The 25,162-nt window shown below is 40.6% G+C and overlaps 1 protein-coding gene across 5 annotated transcripts in view; it reads right to left on the reverse strand.

Moving 5' to 3' along the window:
- LOC110558290 (protein FRA10AC1 homolog) overlaps nucleotides 1–10,901 on the reverse strand; it is a 33,513-nt gene extending 22,612 nt beyond the window's left edge. The window contains exons 1-7 of one of the 5 annotated variants that reach the window (XM_021653108.2): nucleotides 9,928–10,246; nucleotides 8,722–8,840; nucleotides 7,722–7,833; nucleotides 5,212–5,307; nucleotides 5,040–5,085; nucleotides 1,977–2,053; nucleotides 742–825 (exon numbers count right to left, since the gene is read on the reverse strand). In XM_021653108.2, the coding sequence (XP_021508783.1) occupies nucleotides 742–825; nucleotides 1,977–2,053; nucleotides 5,040–5,085; nucleotides 5,212–5,307; nucleotides 7,722–7,795 (377 nt within the window). In that variant the 5' untranslated portion in view covers nucleotides 7,796–7,833; nucleotides 8,722–8,840; nucleotides 9,928–10,246. Of the gene's footprint in view, nucleotides 1–741; nucleotides 826–1,976; nucleotides 2,054–5,039; nucleotides 5,086–5,211; nucleotides 5,308–7,721; nucleotides 7,834–8,721; nucleotides 8,841–9,126; nucleotides 9,170–9,927; nucleotides 10,247–10,776 lie in introns of those variants that run through there. The other 4 variants (XM_021653107.2, XM_021653109.2, XM_021653106.2 and 1 more) reach the window with 4 other exon arrangements.
- Nucleotides 10,902–25,162: the final 14,261 nt, after the last annotated feature.

The following is a 25,162-nucleotide window of genomic DNA, read 5'->3' on the forward strand; positions in this document are numbered from 1 at the left end:
TTAGTGATGTCTGGACTTTGAAAATTACTTTCATGTATTTTCTTTCCCAAAGTATTCAAAACATTTTATAAGAAACATACAAACGATAGTGTAATTATTTTTGGAGACTAGGTCAAATAATTAGAAGTTAATTAAAATTGCCAAAGATTATCCAAGGAAGCAAACAAAATCAAGGGTACTAAATGTACGTTTCTATCCTTGACTCAGAAACTGTCCTATGAAAAAGCTGAATGCTAGGGATAAATGATGACTAAGACAACACATACTGAAGCTAAAGAGATGGCTCAGTGGTTAAGACCATGTGCTCTTCTTCAAGAGACCTTAGTTCAGTTCCCAGCACCCATGCTGAGTGGCTCACAACCACCTGTAATTCCAAATCCAGGCAATCAGATACCCTCTTCTGGCTTCTATGGGTTCCCAAACACATATGTGGCATATACACAAACAGGCACACACACACACACATAAATAAAAATAATGTCTTTAAATAAAATAAAAGAGAAAACAGAATAAGAAAGACAAAACTAAACTGTTTGTTTCATTAGATGCTAATCACTCAAATTACCAAGCCATCAGACTGCAAGACAGTTTAACCAGTAAAGGCTCCTGCCACCAATCCTGATGACCTGAGTTTGAGCCATGAGATCCATATGGTGCAAGAAGAGAACCATTCTTTTCAGTTGTCCTCTGAACTTCACACACATATACACACAAAACACACGAATAATGTAGTAAAATTACCAAGTCATATCTGCTTCATCCTCCTCATTCCATAGGAATCTGTGATTTTCTCGTATAACATCCAGATCTGTCTTGTCATTCTCCCTAGAAAACAAAATTAGTCAGATTTAGACTAAATAGTGCTGAGATTTTTGAAAACTTGAATAAAAATATAAGTAAAAATATAGTTCTACTTGGAAATTTCTACATAAAAAGAACTATTTCATTATTTTCAGAAGCTACTTAAGATAAAAAAATGCAAGAAAGGAGCAGGTTCAGTAGAGAACCACAGCTGTTCATCTCTAAGGTGGTCTAATTATACAAATGGTGCTTTGTTGCCAAAGCAAGGTCGAGAAAGCTAAATAGACTCTAAGTGAATGAAAACAAGTTTCAGAATAGATCCAAGTAACTAGCCCTCAAAACTGTATAATGTTACATCATTTTAGTAGTTTCCTGGGAGGAACAATAAAGGGGGAAGAAAAATAAAGATGCTCAGTTTGGAGCTAGACTAAACATTTGAGCAGTATGGGCTCAGTGGATAGAGAAGATAAAATTGGGATAGCTAATTAGTGCTACAGTCCTTAGGGCCTTACCTACTCCAAAATTATGTCTGAGGGAAATCCATGAAAGACCAGCAGCCTCAACACAGGAAGAATTTTCATGTATGGAAAATTCCTCAGTGAAGTTTCATGTCTGCCTTATTTTTTTAAATAATGTTTTTACTTTGTGGGATTATAAATAAAATTACATCATTTCTTTCCTTCTCTTTTCTCCCTCCAATCTTTCTGACATACCCTCCCCATTGCTCTCACTCAAATTCATGGCCAGTTTTTCAATTGTTGTTAAACACACATCCAGGCGTGCATGAACACACGTGCATGTATGTGTTGATTGCTTCCCTCCTTTGGAAACTTGCATGGCACCTTCTGGTACCATGAAAGCTAGTCCTCAGGAAGGAGGCTTTGAGATCAGATCCAGCTCAGGTCATCTGACTCCTGTGTCTAAGTGTCTGGTGTCCTCAGCAGTAGGGCCTTATTGTCAACCTCTAGGGAGCTAACAAAGGCAACAGCAACAGCCTATAGTGTTGGAAGAGTCTTTTGGACATTGCCTTATTTTTGCAGACACAAGAACATTTCTCACATGTACTGTTATGGTCTGGTTCAACAGATGAGGAAGCTCCCTGAGACCTGTTGCCAAGGGATTTACAATAGAGGGCCTAGAAAATCATACATTCTTGCCCTACCCACAATACTTACCCCAACCGTTTAAAATCCTCTCTTTTGCCACCATAGTACAAAATATAGTCATTTACAAACTTTGTGTGCCTTTGATACTGAAATGCAAAACATTAAGGAATGTTGTAACTGTTCAGAAGTTGTTCCATCGCAACATATTACCAAATGAAAAGAAAGCATGGCATGAGTCTATCTAGCATTTTTAAATGTACAAATCAAGAGGGACTACTGCACAGTAGATTGTCACTTTCTGCTGAAAACATTTCAAGCATTTTTGGAATGTCTGTAATCTTTTTCATGCGAATGTTATTCTTGTAATAAAAAAGTATCACCATCAGGGGAAAGAAGGAGTTTCCTGTTCTGTTTCTAGACTGCACATAACTTTATTCTCTCATCTAGTCTAATAACTATAGTATTACAAATAAAGAAATTGTGGCTTCTAAATTAAAGGTAAAAATCAGAATTTATCCTCCATTGTTACACAATGTAATAATTAAAGTATATAAAATATGATATAATGTTTATAAAATTAAATCCCGCCAACATCAAGGTTTCAAGAACAAAAAGCAAACAAAAAGTCAGAAGGGCAGGTGTGGTGCCTCACACCTATAATGCCAGCATTCAAAAGGCTGAGGTAGGAGGAGCAACAAGAGTTCCTAAGTGTGAGACAGTATCTCAAAAAGAAAAGAAATGAAATAAATAAATCACAGTAAAATTTTTTTAGATTTATTTATTCATTTAGTTAGTTACTTAATGTATATGAATGCTCTATCTGTATGTACACCTGCACACCAGAAGAGAGCGTTAGATCACATTACAGATGGTTGTGAGCCACCATGTGGAATTGAACTCAGGACCTCCAGAAGACCAGACAGTGCTCTTTACTGCTGCGCCATCTCTCCAGCCCTACAGCAAATTTTTAAACTTTCTTTTAATATTCAGAGAATGCACATACCATGTATATTTTTCATGCAGAAAAACAAGATTTGTAAACATTTCATGTTTGTTTTAAAACCTTGGCATTTTCCATACCCAAGCACATGCAAAATGAACTGTCTTAACTTGTGTGACTGTATCCATAAGGACATAGTGATGTCACCAACCACAGTCTATTCTAATAGAATACTTAATAAAAACATGAAATTGGGGCTGGAGAGGTGGCTCAGCGGTTAAGAGCAGAGGATCTGGGTTCCAGAGAACCTGGGTTCAATTCCCAGCCCCCACATGGTAACTCACAACTGTCTGTTCCAGGGGAACTAACACCCTCACACAGACATAATACATGCAGGCAGAACACTAATGCAAATAAAAATTTTGAAAACATATATAAAAACAACAACATGAAATCAAAGGGGGAAGCAGCCCAAACACCTCAAGGCCTGGGTTCAAACTCTACAATGGTCACTAACTGGGCGCTATTGGAGCAGATAGCTCTTTCCATAGGAGCCAGATGACAGCTTTTGCAGGCTTTGCATTCATGGTTTGCCGTCACTGTGCAGCTCTGCTAGCATAATCAGTCAAAGGCAACAGGCAGGGCTGTGGTCAGCACAACTTCTCCTTGAGAAAAAAACATGTCAACGGGAGCTTGGCTTCCAGGAGACACACTAGACAGACATATTCCTCCCTATTCCTTAAACTAACAACTCCAACTTTGGGCATTATACATAAAAACAAATACAAGCCTGTAAAAAGTGGCGATCAAAGGCACACCAGGGAGTATCCTTGTGTTGAACTACATACCTCCAGGACTTTCTTTTTTTTTTTTTTTTTGCCTTATCTATCCCAGACTCTGAGGTGATGTAAGCAACTTGAAAACATTAATAGACACAGGCTGAAATAATTACAACACTCTGTGCTCCCTCCCAACAGTCTGCTCGACCTCCCCAACAGCTTGCTCTCTCTCACCAAAAGGCCAACAGCCATTCTAGGAATACTACTATCTCTCTTCTTCTTTCTCTTCTTTCTTCTTCCTCCTTCCTCCTCTTCCTCCTTCTCCTTCTTCTTCTGTTTTTGTTTTTTTTTTTTTTTAAGACAGGGTCCAACTTTGTAGCCCTGGCTGGCTTGGAGCTCACAATGTAGACCACCCAGGCTGGTCTCAAATTCAGAGATCTTCCTGCCTCTGCCTCCTGAATGCAGGGATTGCAGGCCTGCGCCACCATACCCAGAAAGACCTTTAAGACCTTTAACATAATGACTACTCCACTCTAGCTAAACATAACCCCTCAAAATAAAAAATACTGGGGTCCTCTACCATCCATGTCAGAAAAGCAGCACCTATACTTTCCTTCTCACTAGGTGCCCTAACACCCTTAATGAAAGTGTCAGAGAAGGCAGAACATATGTTTAGATGTTTATGAAAAATAACATTAAGCTAAGCTTCCAATTGGTTAAGAGGTAAGAGAGATTTTTAAAAAGAATCTAGGACACAATAACTTAAAGGAAAAGAATGACACAAAAATGAGCCAGACAACCCTAGTGTATTGCTTCCTTTCCTCAGCCCTGAGCTGGGGCGAACACTAAGAATCACCTCACCTTTCCTGTTCTCTAATACCCCACAGTAGTGTGAGGTCGGTATAGTTGTGCCATGACACAGTCTGACTGATCTATAGCTTAAACAGTCTCCAGTCACAACTGAGGAATAATGACAGCAGCCCTAGGGATGGCACTCAGACAGATTTGATTTTAAACATATTTTGCAAAACTTAAAATAGCCAAGAACCAGGTAAGAAGGGAATAAATTAAAATGATACTAAACAAAACAAGAACAGAAAAGTGAAATGCTAGAAGCCTGACGAGAACCGGCTGAAACATTTGGATGTTCATAGACTTTTGAAGTCTATTTATAGTCCACAACTAATATTTTTCATTATTTTTACCTTTATATTTTTCTATATATTAGCAAAAGAGAATTATACCTGAAAACATAAATGGTAACTTTCTATATCAACAATTACTAACTTGTAAAAATAAAATTAGTTTATCCAGCTTGACAATATTTTGATTTTTAAAATTTATAAAACATGGTTAATAAGCATATTTTGAAATATTCTATTAGTTATAAAAATAGGACTATAAAAAGGATACGGCATCCATAGCTATGAGATGAAACCTTCTATTTCTTGCTTCTTCCCTGTTTAAAAAAAAAAAACTTAAGTAACTTCAAATGTCCATATTTTATTGACATAATCAAATCCACTAGTCCCAAGATTATGAAATAGTTTAAACCAAGGAACGTCATAACACCAAAATACCACACCTGTCCAGCAGGTCTGCGGCCACTTGCTTATGGGCCACCTTTCCATGTTTTTCTTTTTGAAATGGTTTTGCAAGCAGCAACTCATCTTCGACTGTCCTAGTGTAGTAAAAAGAAAAATTATTAAGAGTTAGTATTCTTGAAAGGTGCTGCCTAATTCTTCACATGTTCATGATTGCTCAGCAAGCATTCTACCAGTGGCCTGTGTCTTAGCTGTGGCAGTCTGAGGGTGAATGTTTCCTGTAACTACTGAACACTTGGGCTCAGCTGATGGTGCTGTTCTGGGAAGGTGGAGCCTTGCTGGATGCAGAAGGACTGAGGTTTTATAACATGGGCCTCACTTTCTAGCTGCTCTTGGCTTCCTCACTGCTGACACAGCTATTTCATGCTCCCCCTCCAGGTGTTACCCCTGTCTGACTATACCCCTTCTTATATCCTGAGCCAAAACAAATCTTTCAATGTCTTCTTGTCAGGCACTGGTTTACAACAAAAAAAAAAAGTAACACATCAATTCAAAGAATTAAAGACTTAACTTTAAAAAATTCATTGATCTTTAATGAAACATTTTACATCTTAATTTTAATACCTGTAAGGCTGGTTCCAAACAGCCAGGTTCCTAGTTCACTTCTTGACTCAATCATTTACCACCCTAATCTTATTATAAGATTATTTATCTATGAAGTAGGCATAATAAAGATTTAACAATTAAAACATATGGAAAAGAAAGGCTGACCTAGAGGATTCTGACCACAATGATCAACCTTACTGTTACAAACAATGGAACCCTGGACCATAGTACCCAACTAAGTCTGCTCAAATTCTATCCTTTAAAATATCACTTTTGATAGCTGTCCTCTGGGAGACTCCACCCAGCAGCAGATTGAAACAGATGCTGAGACTCACAGCCAAACATTGGGTGAAGCTTAGGGAGTCTTGTGGAAAAGTAGAGGGAAGGAGAGAAGGATGTGAAGGGGACAAGAGCTCCACAAGAAAACTAACAGAGCCAACTAACCAGGGCCCACAGGGGCTTGCAGAGACTGAAGCACCAACCAAGGATCATTCATGGACTGGTCCTAGGGCCCATACACATATGTAGCTGATGGGCAGTTCGGCTTCATTTGGGATTCCTAGTAAGGGGAGCAGGGGCTATCTCTGACATGGACTCTGTTACCTGCTTTTTGATCACTTCCCCCTGGTGAAGCTGCCTCACCAGGCAACAGGGAAGAGGATGTGTTTAGCCCTGATTGGACTTGATGTGCTGGGATGGATTAATGAGTGTGTCATGGGGGGGAGGGGGGGAAGGGGGCTGAAGAATAGGAGAAGGGGAATAGGGGGACAAGAGGGGATGGTAAAAATGAGAGAAGGGGGAAGGGCTACAATCAAGATATAAAATGAATAAACAAATTTAAAAAAACATATCTCTTTTGAGGGAGGGTACTTATGTAACCCAGGCTGGCCCAGAACTCACACTATAACCAAGGATAAGTCTGAACTACTGATGCTCTTTATCTACCTCTCAAGGGCATGTGCCACTGTTCTTGGTTTTACATAGCACTGGGGACTGAACTGGGGTTTTATGTATCCTAGGCAAGCATTCTACCAACTTAGAATCCTCAGACCAGAAAGTAATGTTTCTTAATGGAAATCTAGAAAACATACATTGTTGTAATGTTTTATAATTATTAGTATTCTTTTTGTTATTCATGAAGACTGATGGTCTTATAAAATGTTCAGTCCTAGTTAGCACACCTAACATATTAATCTCACTGTAGACCAGTTTCTCCAAGTTCTGGTACTATGACTCATGCATTATGTTAATATGTAACATGAAGTTTCTAAGCACTGAAAGCCAAGAACAATGCCCCTACACACAGCAAACACAGCAACATGGTGAAGATATAGCCTGGATCTGGACATGGCAGCTCATACTTGGCATCTCAGAGGTAGGGAAGCTAAGACTGTTTGAATTTAGGACAGCCTGGGCCATATGGAGAATTCCAGGACAGCCTGAACTACATAATGAAACTGTCTCAGAAAACAAAAGTGACAACAAGAAAAGAACGTGTTCTTGTGACAACCAGGGTTTGTGTGCTAGAGGATCTTGGTCATCCCAATTCTGACCTGCTCATTCAAGTAAATATAACAACTTTTCTGAATTATAATTCATCCTCCACACAGAACTCATATGGAAGGTAAGCACTTTCGACTAAGCCCCCTTTAAGCTGTGACATTTGCAGGCACAGTCTTAACAAACGATAACACACACACACATACACGCAATAGAGAAATCCTTCCTTTTCCCTCCGTCCCTTTCAATAAACCTCTTCACAACAAAACTCATTTTCCCCACAACTACCTCCAAATTTAAATCCATTTATTACAGTGTAATGAAGAAAATCTCACTTGCTACAGTGTTTCCATAAGCAGAGTTAAACCAAAACCTTTTAATATCACTTACACATACTTCATGTCCATCTAGAAATAACATGAACTATGGATCAATAAAGACTTACTTCTTCTTTCTGCTGGATTCTCCACCTTGCTCCTCATCACTAAAATCAGAATCGTAGCCTCCATGCCCGTGCATCTGCAAAGGAGTATGAAGTCAGCTGTGTAGACCCTGAGCTGCCAAATATCCAGGAAACACAAGAGTGGAAATGAAGTGATCTTAGACAGCCACAAGTTTTACAAGACAGATCACTGACTATGGACTATGAAGTCGTCTAAAACTTCCACTCTTTTTGAAATAACAGACTGATATTTCAGAAATGCAAATGTTTTCCACCCTTAGTTGCTGTTAAGGGAACATGGAAGTTAATCACTGGCCTTTCTGGTGAAACCTAAGCCTGGATGCTGAAAAGTGACTACATTCAAGGGGCAGCAATGCATCACCTTCATCTGTGTTGTGTACCCCTGTAGACAGCTCCGTCATTGACAGAACACTATAAAATTTACAAAGCTCAGAAAGTATTGCCTAGCACTTCAACTATACCTTTTACATAGCTATGCCTAAGCGTGAAAATAACATAATTATCTACAGTAATGATTACACGCTGAATACGTTCATAGGCTAGAAAGATATGAGTTTTGGGGCTGTCTGTAGTGTAGTGTTTGATGGCTATACTACTGTGCAACCATACTCTGTGATGTTTGAAAAATGAAGAAATTGCAAAATGTAATTGTCTCTCTTATTACGCAACAAATGACTATGTTATCACTTTGTAATAGACACAGTGATAAATACATAATACTTATCATTTTTTAACTTAAAAACAAGCACTTACATTTTAGGAATGAGAAGGGTCAAGCGCAAAATCAACTTTACAAAGCAAGCGGCTAACCTAATCTACTTGATTCTTAAGGCCCCCGTTTCAACAGTCTCTTGTGAATATGACTAGGCACAACTTAACAGAATTTGTGCTTGGAACAGTACAGTATCAAATGATTAAAATTTTCCCTTACTTTTTTAAACATCAGTTCTGTTTGAGGTTTCCTTAAAATAAATTACCTTACCTTTAGGCTTAGTTCGTTTTATTGTTTATTTCTAGATTGACATTCTTGGAGGTGCTGACAAGCCCCAGCTGTCACCTAATTATGTCTAAAAAGGCATCCAATTCCAGAATCACGCAGAACTTGGAACACACACAAAGAAATGGATTATTTCACTATTGTATGTCATCAATATTCAATTCCTACAGCTGAAAGGAGCCAATGCAAGTCAAATTATACTCTGTTTAGCTTTAGTATTTGTGTCAAGTGCACAGAATCTGGGAAACATTAATAGGGGTATGGGTAGGTTTTAATCTCTACAGCTGAAAGGAACTAGGCCAGGTAAAGTGAGAGTAACTTTTCTTTAACTTTAGCATTTGTATCAGCAAGGATACAGCTAGGATAAACAATGTTTCCATTCTTGATTACCTTCCTTATGTCACTCCTCTCTTGGAGCTTTGTTCATCTGTTAAATAAGGTAGCTATGTCAAATTGTTAAATTCTATGAGTCTCTGTAATTCGATCTTCCAACTTAAGTATGTATGTACTTCTCTTCTTTAACCCACCAAATGCTAAGGAGAAGACCAAAGCCAAGCTGGGAGCCACAGGTTTACAGGTCACAGTTCCCAACTTCCCTGGCTGACTCTGGATTTCACACCTTTTAGCACATTTTATCACACTTGTTCAAATTATAATATCCTCTCATCCTGTATCCTCACTTTCTTCATATTTTGATGGTGGAAAACCATACTGTGGAGTCTGGAGATTAGCAGAATCCAAGCTCTGACACAGATGTTTTTCATTTATATTTGTTTTCTTTCTTTCCCACTTATGTAAAGGTTAAAAGGAGTCCGGACCCCGAAGGAATAAATGAGCCATCAAACATAAAGGGTTTGTACTGTACTAGGTACAGTAAACCCTGTAAATATGAACTAGTAGATCATCTTGACCCCTCATTCCCAGCACCATTTCCTTCCTCGGCTCCCCGTATTTCTTTTTCAACTCTGGCAGCTTCAACCATCCCATGAGCTATCTTAACTCAGTAGCTTCACTAAAAAGCTCTCGTTCAAATCATGACAACAATCGACTGGAGTTAAGACAATCTCGAGAACTGGGCATCTGCTACCTCCAGAATCTGTCAAAATAAAAATTACAATCAACTACCATGAGGAACCAGTTTCAAAAGTCCTCCCTGACACCAAATTTACGCCCACGGCCCTCCTTACACACCCCTTCCCTTCCGCTCCTCTCTGTCTCGCAAGTTCGCCCCAAGAGTCTTGGCAGCTGCAGCGGCGACCCACGGCCTCAGCGAGCCGCTGCAGGTCCGCGCCGGTCCTCCTGAGCCACGCAGCGCCGCCGCCTGCGCCACAGCCACCACCCGCGGCTCGCCTGTCCCTACGGGTACCGGCTGGGGGCAACTTCCGGCCAGGCTCAGAGGCGTGTCACATCTACAAGGCACCGTTCTCCGGCGCGCAGATCTTGTGCTTCAGCCATAATGGCTCGAAGGAAACAATGACGGCGGAAGAAAAGGCCCGGAAGAGGAAGCAGAGGCTGCCTGCTTTGGTCCCCCATTTTCCTTTTGGGCCACCTCCCTTTTCCTCTAGAGAACCCAACGCGTAGTACAGTGTCGCACTGTTCGCAGCCCAGCCCAGCCCTTCATTGGAAAATGTATCTTTCTATAGAAAAAAACCCTGCCTGTCACCTGCGGTCCTCTCTCTAGTAACCTTAGTAACGCCTCCCTCCAGGGAACATCCTCGCCCAGCAAGCGGCTCAGCCTCAGATCCGCCTTATTACCCTCCCCTCTTCCCCCACGAAAACAGTGCTCTTAATTAGAACAAAAATAGCTTCTCCGTGTTCTGCCACCCACACAATAGATACTGTTCCAAAAGCAGTGCTGAAGGCTGAAGAGATCGAATTGGTGGGGAAAGGAACAAATGGGGATTGGGAAAGATTTCACAGGGTCGCGGATGCTCTGCCAATGAGCGACCTAGCAAATGCGGAAAGGACATCCAATATAGAATTAAAAAAAAAAAAAAAAAAACAGGCAGGCAGGCAAAATTAAATTATTCAAGGCCCCACCAGGTTCTTCCAGCATCGTGCTTTTCCTGCACCCTGAAGTCCCACTCCGCTTTCCGCTGCGTTCAGATCTTGTCTCTCTCCAGCAGCAGCGGTTATTCATCTCTTCTTCTGCACCCAACACAGAGCCTTTGAAATCGCAGAAGCTACTAAAACATTTGTTGAATAGGACTGGCGTGTTTCTGGCTTTTACAGCGGCCCCATTTTAAGAAAAACTCCAGCACTCAATATACATGCCTTTTTACACTGTTTATCCTAAACAGTAAATGACAATATCCCTGTCAATCAGTTCAAGACTTTTTTTCATTTCTGGCAGCAAATTATAGACAGACACACCCTGATCCCAGAGCAGTGAATGTGATCTTGTTAATTACATGATTATAAATTTATGTATTTCAAGATCCATTTGAATTACACTGCAATAAAAATGTTTTCTTAAGAAACTATAAACAACAGGAAGGCTCATAACTTAATACTATTTTGAATTATTTTGTCGGGCAGTCATTTTTTAATAATACCTAAAAACTAAGTACTTCATCCTTCTATTTATTACTAATAAGTCCAGAACATCTATATCCAACTCCTTTATACCAATATTTGACATACATTAGCATTTTTGTTCCTTTTTAGCACCTTTTATCTGTAAACTTCATTTTAGTTTTCCAACAATCCTGTTACTGGGATGGGCTTTGAGGTTTCAAAAGCCAAGAGGCACAGTCTCTCTCTCTCTCTCTCTCTCTCTCTCTCTCTCTCTCTCTCTCTCCACACACACACACACAAACACACAGACATCTTTCTACCTATCTATGTCTATTTTCCCCCTGTAATCTGTGGGTCAGGATATGAGCTCTCAGCTACTGGTCCAGCACTATGTCTCTCTGATGCCAAGATCACTGCCATGATGATCATAAATTCACCCTCCGAAACCATAAGCAAGCCTCCAATGAAATGTTTTCGTTTATAAGTGGCCTTGCTCATGTGTCTCCTCACAGCAACAGAACTGTTAGATATCATCTCCCCAACACAAGCTTTGTTTTACACATGAGGGAGATAGGCACAGATCTTGACTCTGCAGGTCGACAGGTGTTTGAAGCTAGGCAGTGCTTTCCTTCCCACACACTTTAGCTCCCATTCCTCAGCTCAAGATTATATCGGAGGCAGCTTCTGATTAGATATGTGTTTCTATTTTTCATTCAATCAAAGGTTTTCATTTTTGCTTTGAAATCAGTAACTACTAGAGACATTAAGTATAAAATATATACCACAGATAGATCACATAATCCAAATTTGAAACAACACAGGACAGAAAACCTACCTGATGAAAAAAATCTCAAGAGAGCAGTGACAATTCAATATTGAAAGACACAAACTCCCATTAAGTACTTGCTCTGGGTAGGACAGTCTTTGGAATTACAGATATGAAAATAAAAACAAACACAAAAACAAAAAAAGCTTTATCTCAAAGCCTGGCTAGTTAGAAAGACAGAGCATATAAAATGATAAAATTAATGCATTCTATCATATATCATAAATATATGACATATAGAAATCTATAGGTCCAGGCTTTAAGACATGTTATCAATGACTACAAAACTGTAAATGTGTGTTGACGTTATGTAATTCAAAGCAACAAAATGCAATGGTAAGTAGAGATAAAGGCAAGAGATGGATGATGGTAAAATATCAAGCCACGGTTTTATGAAAGTTCTGCTGATACTTTATGTATGAACATTCTTCATTTTTCAAAAACAGTCATATGAATACTTTTTCATTAAAGATGACGTGACATTGATACTTCTCCATGGTAACCTGATATCTGCTGTCTCTGCTACAGATGTCAGTGCTGTACTGAAATAGTGCTGAGGGACTTCTGAAGCTGAGTTGTAACAGATGATGCAGCCTCTGCCTGACCCTTTCTGTGTCCTTGCTGGAGGACAGACCTGAGCCATCTTCACCAAGTCCCACCCACACTGCAGATTCATGCAAATTAAATGTTGCTTCAAGCAACCAACTTTTGGGATAGTTTGCTATATGCTGTGAATGGAAAAACAAGAAGAAGCACCCATGTTAATCATTCTACAAGGTTGATTGGCCAATTACAATTTCAAGTTATGGAGAGTCAGATGCAGTGCCAAATATTTGGGGCTATCTTTAACCCTCCAAATAACTAACCATGTGTTACCCACGGTTATAAGATCCTTGTGAAGACTAGGTAAATCCTTTTGGAAAGTACAGTCTTCTACCTTTCATCAATCCCGTGGTGGAAAATGTCATCAGATGCCATCTGAGGCCTATAGCAGAGATTTCTCCTACTTGGCTGTAACCCATCTACTTGCTGTTATCACCTATATTAGTCACGGTTCTCTAGAGGAACAGAATTTACAGTGTGTGTGTGTGTGTGTGTGTGTGTGTGTGTGTGTGTAGGATGGCTATTTATTTGAATGGCTTATAGGCTGTGTTTCGGCTAGTCCAACAATGTCTGCCTACCAATGAAAGTTCCAAGATTCCAGCAGGGTTCAGTTCACGAGGCTGAACTGAACAACTTGTCTCAGTTTGTCTTTAAGTATATGCTGGAGTCCCAAAGAAGTAGGCTCTAATGCCAGTGAAGGAATGGACTTGCAAGAGCAATCAGGCAAGGAAGGCAAGTTTCCTTCTTCCCATCCTTTATATAGGCAGCCAGAGAAGATGTAGCCCAGATTAAAGGTGGATCTTCCTACCTCAAAAGATCTGGATTAAAAGTGGATCTTCCCAGTTCAAATTATTTTAATTAAGAAAATATCCCTCACAGATATACCCAGCCACTTGGGATTTAGTTAATTTGAGATGTGGTCAAGTTGACAACCAAGTATGCCCATCATACCACCAATGTATCTGAAAGTTTCTTGATCTATGACTTTCTTTCTTATGAAATTGTTCCAATTTGCAATATGGTGTTTGAGATACTAAATCTGTCTTCCCTGGCTGTGGTCAGCCTTACTTGGTCATAGAACAGACTCTGTTACTCTCTTTGAGGTAAGAGCTGTTTTTTTATGTCAGCAATATCAGCAGATAGCCCGAACTATCTGCTATTTCAAGTCCCCACTACATTGGATATGACTCACCTAGGCCTAATATTCGCTTCTTCCTATATCTGGAGTCCCCTTTCTGTTATCTTCATAACTCTTCTTATCCTCCCAACCCCAGCATACATAAAAGAAAAGGTTTTCATAACTAAACTGGCTCACAGACTGGGTGAGATTATAATAACCCAGACCTCAGTTTCAAGAGCAACTGCCCACAAATATACACACTAATGGTTGATCCCAGCCTCCACCACTGAGATATTAGCTCCACAAGAATAGGGACTATGCCTCTCTTTTGCAACCCTCAGTTCTCAGCACAATGGCAGATAAGTAACTGTCTGAAATATTTGATGAGGGGGTGGAGATGAGTCGGTGGTTAAGTACTTGCCTTGCAAGCATGAGAGCCTGAATTTGAATCCTCAGAATCCACATAAAAAGCTAGGCATGGTGGTGTACCCCTGTAATCTCAGTAGTCATGTGAAAAGAGACAAAATATGTGGCTCGCTGGAAGTTCATGGACCAATGAGACTAACCTACCTGTCCTGGGTTAAGAGATGCTCTGTCTCAAATGAAAGGTGGAAGGCATCTGAGGACCAACATCTGGGCTGTCCCCTGGCCTCCACATACATGCTGCCATGCCTACAACTTTATACCCGCAAAAATGCACATACATACACATTTTTAAAATATATTAAACAAGACAAAGCACTATCATTGCTATTTTATATACAAGGAAGCAGATTTAGAAAGATTAACTTTCTCAAGTTGTGAGGAAGTAAATAGACACAAATCCAGCTGTTACATGCTGGTGTCTAATATATCCTTTCAATACGGCCCTGACAGTTTTGATACTTGAGAAGATTAGGAACTTTTTTTTTTCTGTATGGAGAAAAGTAACCAGATAACCTGAGAAAAAGATTGGCAAAATGTGGGAAAGAAGCCAGGCACAGTGGCGTACACCTGTAATCCCAGCACTCGGGAAGCCAGAGGCAGGTGGATCTCTGTGAGTTCAAGGCCAGCCTGGTATACAAAGTGAGTCCAGGAGCTACACAGAGAAACCCTGTCTCCAAAAACAAAACACTAACAACAACGACAAACAACAAACAAAATGTGGGGGAAAACTAGAAGAAATCTGACTTGAGCTGTAATTTAAATGTAGATCTTCAATAATAAAGGGTATGGGAAGAAGGGTAATAGTCAAGACAGTGGGCTTTCAGGAAAAGATGGGAGGCAGAAATATCTATGAACTGTTTAGGGGAATATGCTGGGTCACTTCATCGGGAGCAGAATTTAAAGGAGTAGTGAGGAAATGGTCACAGAGGGATCTTGACGGCAGATTTAGAATGTTCTTGTCTACTAGGCTAAAGGAGAGTTATAAAATACAGGTGGTACTTTGGCAGAACAGGGGTGTGAAAGTCAGCTTAGATGTTGTGTTTCAAGGGTTCAGTATCATTCGTTCACATAGTAAAGTTTAATAAATGTTCACTGTTGCTTTGAAAAGGAGACACTGTGTGTAGTGTTTTAGTAGTATATTACCCTTTTAATAGAATGCCGAAAGACAGGAATGGCTGGAGGCAAGAAGAACAGTGGAAGCTTGTCAGAACAGATGGCAGGCAGTGCTGGCAATGGAGAAAAATAATTCAATAGTTGAAGGAAGACATGGCAGAAGTTGTCGCTAATTAAGTACACAAGATGAGGGAATGGAGGAATGAAAGGTGCTTCTAAAGCTGAAGAGCTGGAAGGATCTTAAGCACCCTGATGGGACCCAAGAAGGTAACTAAAACAAAAATAACACTTTCTTAGAGAAATAATAAATTTGCTTTGGAGGGAATGTGAAACTCTAGCAATGCACACAAAATGATTAAAATGCCTCTTCTGTGAAAAACTTTGATATTTGCATACTTTGGTTAAGACATTCTCTACCCTTTTGTTGTTTTCTAACGGTTTTAAATTCATTTTTATTTTATGTGGATGAGTGTTTTTCACGTATGTATGTATGTACATCACATGCATGCAGTGCCCCTGAAGGCCAGAAGAGGGCATAGAGTTCCTGGAACTGGAGTTACAGACAGCTGTGATCTACCTTCTGAGTTCTGGGAATCAAACCCAGAAACATTGTAAAGAGCACTACTTGCTCTTTACCACTGAACCATCTCTCCAGCCTGTCTTTTTGTAGAGCCCTTCTTCTGTCTTTCTCTTTCCAGACAACATAATATCATCATTGTCTTCCCCCATCAGAAGCTTCTCCAACTTCAGAGTCAACTAGAATTTCCCTGGAGTCATGTTCCTGCCACTCACAAGCTAGGCAACCCTAGAAAAATTATTCTACTCCCTAAGTTTTTATTGCCTTACCTATAAAATAGGAATATATCAGTATCTATATTACAGGGGTTGGTGAAATTTAAAATGAAGTGATTCTGAAGAAATGATGCCTTGTGCATAGTGACTATATATAATACGTGTTCCTTGAGAAAAGAATCCAAATGCCAACAGAAAATAAGTTTAACTATTAAAAATTTCTCAAGTACACCCTGGATCAATACATACACAGTCTTGTGGTTAACAGCATAGGATTAAGTGTGGTCTGCTTAATAAATAGTTTTGGGTCAACAGAATGAAATAATATTGTGAGACTTTTTCTGGAGAAACATGATATTCATCCCTGCTACTCCTTCCAGACAGGGGACCAACAACAGATCAAAGTAACTATACTACCAAAGTCCAGCTCAGTGAACTAGTGAGTTTATTGAAGTCACTTAGAGGAGCATGGTAGGGGTTACTTAAAGGAGTACAGACAACCCAAAAGCAGTTGTATGTACAAAAGTTCATCCCAGCATGGATTTTTGACTACTGGAGGCAAGAACTCTGGAGCTCTCTGCCACTCACAAGGTAGGCAACAACAGCCCAGGAGGTTAGAGTCCCTTTTCTTCAGCAGTATGTAACCTTGAGGAAAAAGAGGCCTGTGAACCTACTAAGTTTCAGGGACTTTTTGAGACTTGGGAGTTGTTTATTGCCAGAATTTTAACAAGTCTTCCTTCAGAACTTATAGAGACTTAAAGAACTTCCCTCCAGAATAAAGGGTTGATGACTTGGTGGTTGAGAATACATAGTGCCCTTACTGTGGATCTAAGCTCAGTTCCTAGCACCCACGTCGGCAACAGCCAATGGCCTGTAGCTACAGCTCCAAGAGTTCCAGTGCCTCCTCTGGACTCCTCCAACACCTGCTCCCACATGCACATATCCACACATATATAAATAATTAAGAAGAAAATAAAACCTGAAAAATAAAAAGAAATTGTTCCGTTTGGAAGAAATTGCTGCACAACATATGGTTTAAAAAGTTAAGCTTGATTCTTACCTTACACCTATACACAAGTCAGTTTTAAATAAAACAGGAAAACAGCTTCATGGTATTTTTAAATGTTTTTTTCTGAGAGACAGAAAAACTTTCTTAAATAGAGTGCACAAGGAATTAACCATAAGGAAACATAAATAAGTTAAGACTTCTGTTCATTTAAAAGATTTTATTCTGTGGCCTGGTAAGGCTGCTCCCCCCTCGGGGGGAGGTGATCAAAGAGCAGGCCAATCTGTTCATCTCAGAGACAGTCCCTGTCCCCATTACTATGGAGGCCACTTGGACACTGAACTGCCATAGGCCACCTCTGTGCAGGGGCTCCAGGCCATCTCCATGAGTGGTCCTTGGCCGGAGTATCAGTTTCAGAAAAGACCCCTGTGCCCAGACTTTTTAGCTCTGTTGCTGTCCTTGTAGAGCTTCTGTCCTCTCCAGGTCTTACTATTTCCCACTTTTTTATAAGATTCCCTGCACTCTGCCCAAAGTTTGGCTGTGAGTCTCACCATCTGCCTCAATACCCTGCAGGGTAGAGCCTTTCAGAGGCCCTCTGCAGTAGGTTCCTGTCCTGTTCCCTGTTTTCTCCCTTCTCCAATGTCCATCCTCTTTGCCTTTCTGAATGGGGATTTAGCATCTTAGCCAGAGTCCTCCTTCCTGATTAACTTCCTTAGGTGTACAGATTCTAGTATGTTTATCCTATATTATATATCTAAAAGACAATGCAGCCACTCCTGATGAGACCTGATAGACTAGGATCAGAGGGAAGGGGAGGAGGACCTCCCTTTTCAGTGGACTGGGAGAGGAACACAGGTAGGAAAGAGGGAGGATGGGATTGGGAGGGGAGGACAGAGGGAGGTACAGGGAGGATACAAAGTAAATAAACTATAATTAATAAAAATAAAAATAATTGAATAAAAAAGATTTTATTAAGAAAATGAAAAGCTAAGTTACAGGGTGGGAGAAGAAGTATGATATATATATATAATTTATTTTCTTCTTAATTCATACAGATGAGTATGTATACATAGCTAATAACTGAAGAACTATATTTTAAAACTGTTACACTAGGGTCTGTAAAGATGGCTAAAAGCACTTACTTCTCTTGCAGAGAACCTAGGTTTGATTCCCAGAACCCACATGTCAGCTCACAGTGATTTATATCTCCAGTTCCAGGGGATCCAATGTCCTCTTCCGCCTCTGTGTAAAAGAGATAAGAGATATAGGTAAAAGCAGATAAAACAACTGTACAGATAAAAATAAAGAGCTTTCTTTTAAAAACATTGAAAAAGTATTACAGTAAAAGTAGAATTATAGTAGAAAATGGCAAAAGACTTGGTGAAGACGTGTTCAGACATTAACTTCTACATGCTGGTGCTGGGACTTGAGGAGGGTGCTAAATAACACTGACTAATATTGACTACACATGTCAATGTTTCATTTATTTGATTCTTTAACTGCAAATTGTTCGTATTCACTAAAGACCTGGACTCGAATATTCATAGCAAATCTATTAGTAAGAAAAAAATCTAGAAACAACTCAAATTAAAGTAGTTGAATAAGTTTTGGTTTAAGTGCACAGTAGATGTTTGAGAATGGGAATTGGCTAGCCAACCCTGGTGTTCATGGTGTGAGAAGCTCTTTTACAGCTATGATTTATATACTTCCATGTGTATGTGTTATTGCCAGTGAAAAGTTTATATTAATATATGTTTATAATACAAGATATATAATATGTATGTCTATGGCTCTTAAAAACTTTAACTGTAAAGGAAAATTTTGTCCAAGCAATTTCAAACATGAATAAGCAGATTGGAGAGTGGATAGGTGGAATTCAGTGTGGCCTCAGAAATCATAGCACACAAGCGTTCACATAATCAAAACCAACCATCTTGGAGGCACCAAGACAGAGCAGGGGCGGGGGCTTTTCGAATGCCGAGAAGACACAGCCAGAACCCAGAGGACCTTGAACTTGGCAGAATCAGCTTGTATTTCCCAAGCTCAGATCTTAACGGTATCTAGGGAACCTCCACAGTAAAGCTAGGCCCTTATTGGGTAGAGAGAAAGGATGCAATCAGATCTTTTGCCAGCTGGCCAAAGGTCATGCACCCACTTGTGTAAAAGCCTGGAAGATGCTGCCAAATGAGGCTGGAGTAAGTAAATACTGAAATTTGAATGTGCACCAGGAGATGAGGCGGAGACAGCAGTATACCAACTAGCTAAATGAATTGGTTGTCGTTGTTAGGTCTGCTCCCAGGAGATGATGGTAGAGACGCGCTGTCTATAAAAACCCTTCTGTGAAGCAGTAGTGATTAAGGAATCGTGTGATTAAGAGATAGAGGCTACTTAGTGGCACAGATGAGCTAGAAGGCAGAGCTCAAGAGCACTAAATGTCACTGGAAATTGATGTTCTGTGTTTTGTCATATGATAGCCATGGCTATGAAAGTTTCAAGCCTCACTCAAGAACTGCTCTGGGGATAGGCTGATGTGGCGATAAACAGGACTGTATACTGTGCCCCTAGACCAAAGGCTGACTAGGCTTGGGGCTCTGATCATGGCTATCCTATAAATGGAGCACAGTAATAGGCTATACAGAACCTGATGGTGAACAAGAACAAGAACAGACCCATGAAGCTATGGAAACACCAAGAAGGAGGTTCTACCCAGAGACAAGGGAAACCAGAAATGCTTCAGAAATCAAAGACTTCATGTTCGAAATGTTTAAATTACAGGAATTAAGCCTATGCCCCAAGTTAAGTTAACTTTGTGTCCAAAAATAAAGGAGTATGGGAATTTCCTTAGGCCTCCCATGCCCACCAATGACTCCCAACAGCCTCTCCTGGTGTACAGGAGAGAGCGAGAAGTAGGAAGTGATCAAAGCATGCACTTTCACATTTTATGAGATCTAAGTCGGCAGTGCAGTGCACTTGTAGAAACCAATGTGTCCGGATAAGTGTTTAAGGACACAGAAGACCTTAAGTTAATGATATCAAGTCTCCGTGAGATGAGTCAGCATAAACAGTACGCAATTTCCCCCAACTGGTATCTAGACTAACAGTCTCTGAAAGCAAACTCCCTTTGTCTCATTATGCAAAGGGGAAATAGCTGGTTGCAGGAAACAGATACACACAGAGAAAGCGTGAATGAACTGTATAGGTCAGGTGGATACTGGTGAGTCGAAAGGAGCCGGCGAGCCCCCGCTTCTCTTCGCTGTGACTGTATAAAAGCCACAGCATCCAAAGTGACTATTTTCATAAACAAGTGTTCAGTATCATACTTCACCATCTAGGATATTGTTAACTACTTTAGAAAAGTAGTTACTACTTTAGAAAAGCAAAAAGTACACACCAGCCAGAATTGCTGGAGCAATCACTATTTAAGGAAAGTTAGAAATCTGGATTTCTTTTTTTTTTTTTTAGTCAATATCCTTGATGTTGAATATTCTTGATATCAATATTCCTGATATGGACTTTTAAACACAAGCTTAAAATCAAAGTCAAATCCTTTGGAAACAAAACATTGATGTGAGTTGAGTTCTGTCCATAGGCTACAACCCCTTGAGGGTAGACATCAAAGCAGAATATAAAACAGAATCCTGCTAAGCCCAACATGGGAACCCCTTCAAGGAATCAAAAGTCTTGGGTTTAACCGATAAGAACACTGGCTCCTCTTCCAGAGGACCCAGGATCTGATGCCTCTTCTCCTAGAAATGTGTGTGGTGCACAGATATGTATGTAGTCAAAACACCAATACACATAAAATAAAATAAAAATTTAACATCTTAAACATTGAAGAAAAAGAGGTGGTCTTCAAGACCTGTACTGCAGCCTGTGCTTCCACAAAAGATAAAAATGTCACCCAGACTGGAGGGATACAGCTCACACCTCAGAGCATGTTGATAGTATGAGGGTTTAGCTGCCTCCTTTGACACTGGAAAACAGTTAAAGAAATTCTTCTCTTCCTAACCCTACCTTTTCTTGTGTTCTGGAAAACAGCTTCCTTTTAAGAACCTCTCTTTCCCATTTGACTTAAATAAGATGACAGAAAGGCTGTGACAGTAAATCTTGATTTTCAACTTGGCTAGATTAAAAGTGATGTGTTTGTATGTCCATTTGACAGGGGATGGCCAAGTGATGGTGAACCTTCATTGTCAATTTGACCCAGGAGGCAAACCTGGGGATATGTCTGTCACAGCACCATACCCAGTATCCCTTCTTCCTTCCAGTCAATGCCATCTGGGGATCCTGTTTTTGAGACTAGGGGTGCATCGTCTTCCTCTTGGCAACCACTCCTATGATAAAAAAAAAAAAGACCATCTGCACGTTGGAGTGTCTCTCTAGTGCAGACTCACATATTTATCCCTACACTAATCTCCCTAAAGTTGCCTCCAACTTCATGTCAAGATAGAAAGTCGTACCAGGAATGTAGGGTATTACTATGACACACCTGACCATGTTGTTTAGGGGAGGATTGCTGAAAGACTTTGTAACTTTGATCTAGAATTAAGCCATTGAGTGTTCAAAATTTGGTGAGCTGTTCTGTGGGAGCTTGAAAGATGAGTGCTGAGAGAAATGCAGGTGATGGTAGGCTGGCTGTGAAGTTCCAGAGAAATGTTTAAGAGTCAATTAAAGACTCTATCTTGAGCATTGCATATTTGAGTTAAGGATTTGTGGTTCTGGTTAGCTGGGGCTGCAGAACTGACTGTGATTAACAAGAGACCAGAACTACTCAAGTAAAACTTTTGCTTTGCTTGACATAAGCTATAGTCAACTCAGAGGAGGGAATCTCAATTGAGAAAATGCCTCTGTAAGATCTAGTTGTAAGCATGCATGCAGAGCAGTATATTTTTCAGTGATTGATGGGGAAAGACCAAGCCCCCTGTGCCAGCTCTGAGTTGGTGGTCCTGGGTGCTATGAGAAAGCAGGCTGAGAGCCTGGTGGTGCACACCTTTAATCCCAGCACTCGGGAGACAGAGGCAGGCAGATCTCTGTAGTTCCAGGCCTACAGATTTTTGGTCTACAGGGATAGTTCCAGGACAACCAGTAAGACAAGGCTTTTATAGCTCAGGGGTAGGAGGTTTCTAAATGGGGGATTTGGTGGGCAAAAAAGGCAGGGTTACAGAAGCAGAACTTCATAACTGAGTAGTCCTAAGGATCTTCTGAAACAAAGACATAATTGCAAAGAAGTCATAGCAGCAGGTTGTCATAGCAAGGTAGCTATAACAACCCTTTTGGAAAAGAGGTAGAGTTGCGAGATGTTTACAACAACTTTTGCAATAAAGACATGATGATTGCCATTCCTGAAACAGACAGTACAGAATCATTTGTAGTGAAGGTTTCAAGGGGGGCATAGCCCAATCCTTGAGAAACAGAGTTAATCATAACCAGAAATGAACCTCGTTTGCCTTTACCCTAGGATGGCTTTTAAGGCTAAGATGGAGTAGGGGCTGGTTCTTCACTAGCAGGTGTCAGAGATAGCTCATTGCGGTTTTTATTTGTATTTTCATGAGACTAATAACACTGAGCACTTTACTGAACTCATCCTGAAGGAGAAAGGGTACTACTGTAAATGTGTGCCCCTTCTTTTGACTGTAAGACACTGGAATTTCCCCAGGAATCTTGTGCTGGGACAAGAAAAATGCTGAAGTCTGTCACTAGCCAGAGGAGGGATTTGGTTCATCAGGATAACTTGTCAGAGACCAAGTTGGTGAGAAAGGCTGTTAAGACAATGGCAGGCCAGTGAATGGTGGAACCAGGACTGCTTAGCTATGCATATCTCTTGCTCTCTACTTAAACCTAAACCTCAAATCAGGACCCTGACGGTGGCCTTAAGGAGCAGGTCACAGTTCCTCTTTCGTTGTTTCTCTTCCCAGTGTAGCTACATCAAGTAAGTCTCCTGTCTGGGCCTCTCACTACTCTTGACTTTCTAACTGGCCTGTAGGAGATGGGTGGTGGAGCCCAACCTGTTAGGCGTGCCTAGGTATCACCAGAGTAAGGTATTCCCTTTTGGCTTCATAGTCCTGCTGAGAAATTGATTTTAAAGCAGAATCAGGAGAAGGCTCAGGCACAGTTTTATTATTTATTAATTTTATTAGTGTTTGAGAGAGAGAGAGAAAAAAAGGCAGGCAATCTGTAAGTCTCAGCAGCTCTGGAGAGGGAGAAGGTGAGAAGAAGAAAAGAAAAAAGCATGCTTTCTTGAGTTAGGGCCCGAGAAACCCAGCATGTTCAGAAAGGGCAATCAGAAAGCAGTTATATGGCAGAAGAGGAGAGCGCCTTTAGTAAAAGAGTGAGGAAGCCTGCAGGGTAAGGGAGCACATACTTTAACTGGCTAAAAGCCAAATAAAATAAATCAGAGAGAGAGGCAGAGACAGAGATATTTTATGCCAGGCTGTAGATCTGAATTCTGAGAGACCCCAGTCCAGGCTTTTGTGTTCTTGTCAAAGGAGTTCACCAGGGACACAGAGATAGAAACAGACAGGAGGGAAAACACTCCTGAGGATAGGAGTGGCTGGAGTGCTGAGGGAAAAGCCAAAGCAAAACAAAGCACTGAGCCACATAAAGCTTTTCATCCCTTTTTGGTACATTTACATCACAGCCATCTCTCCGGTTCATAAGTCAAGGGCTTTTCTCCAGCCCAATGTTAGTTCTGTGAAGCCCGATGCAGAAAGGCTTCAGTTCATCCTCTGCCAGCTTGCTTCTTTCCTGTTACCCGTCCTCTCCCGCCAGGAGGGTTTAGGCTTTTACCTAACAACCATGGCAACATTCCCACGTGCTTCTGTGTTCTCTTCAGATCGCCGTCTAGTAAAGCCTTTGGCCATTTTTAATTGGTTCTTGCCACTGCTGCTGTTGGTATTGTTGAAGTTTGGTTCTTTATGCATTCTGAACACATAGTGTAGACATGATTTGCATGTGTTTTCTTCCATTTGTAGAGAGACATGGATAGCATCTTTTGATGCCCAAAACACTTGATTTTCATGAAGCTCAAATAAAAGATATTTTTAAGAAGCTAAAATTTTGACTCGTATACAAACATGAAACTAATGGTTTTGTTTTACTAGTGAATGAGGCCATTAGTAAGCTGCTGTGACTGGCTCAACGGAGAATTCTAAGAGCACAGATAGGCAGTCAGGAAAGCTACAATTCATTCAGACCTTGGTGCCAAACTGGTTGATAGCCACAGGGAAGGGCTATTTTTGCCCTCAACAGGGCAAAAATCCACTGGCAGCTTTACACGCAAGAATCATTTATATTACCACTAGTTTTCTACAACATTATAAAATAGTTCAAAGAGAGTGAAATCTGAACAACTCAACAGTATACCTAGTTCAAAGCAAACGGGGATTTCTTTTTTCTTTGCTACTCCAAAGTCTTTCATAATTTGCCCCCATGCCTTCCAAGGCACTTTCCATACCCCACACAGCTGGAACATCTGCTTTCCATGACCTCTGCTTTTCAGCACCAGGATAGCTACTGGAGACAGTTTTGCTTCAGCTCTTCCTCGTGCAGCTGCTATCTGTTATGAACCAGTGTTATGCTGGAGGGCTTGCGAGGCCGTTTGGTCTCATCTGCATGAGCCTTACTCTTCAGGTGGAGGCAGGAAAAAGTAAATCAAATAATTACAAGCTGTGATGAATGCAATGAAGGCAAGTGGTTGCTGACAGAGGATCACAAAAAGGTACTGGCTGCCAGGACAGGCTGCTTCCGAAAGAGAACATTTAAGGTGAGACCTGAAAATGTGAAGAGGAGCCAGTAGAAGCGGATGGGTAGGAATGGCAGGAAGTCAGCCCAGCAGCCAACACTGTAATCTGTCCTCACCCTCTGTGACTCTGGGTACAGGTCTCTAGTGGCTACAGCTACCGCTTATCTTTGCCCAGGACCCAGAAGGACCAAGCCCTGCCCTCCCAGCAGTTTGACTGGCTGGTTTTCAGTCTAAGCTTCTAAAAACGTCAAAGAAGAGAGGAGCGAGCGCTTCTCAAACCAG

This window comes from Meriones unguiculatus, chromosome 1 (assembly GCF_030254825.1).
Source record: "Meriones unguiculatus strain TT.TT164.6M chromosome 1, Bangor_MerUng_6.1, whole genome shotgun sequence".
NCBI classification, from domain to species: Eukaryota; Metazoa; Chordata; class Mammalia; order Rodentia; family Muridae; genus Meriones; species Meriones unguiculatus.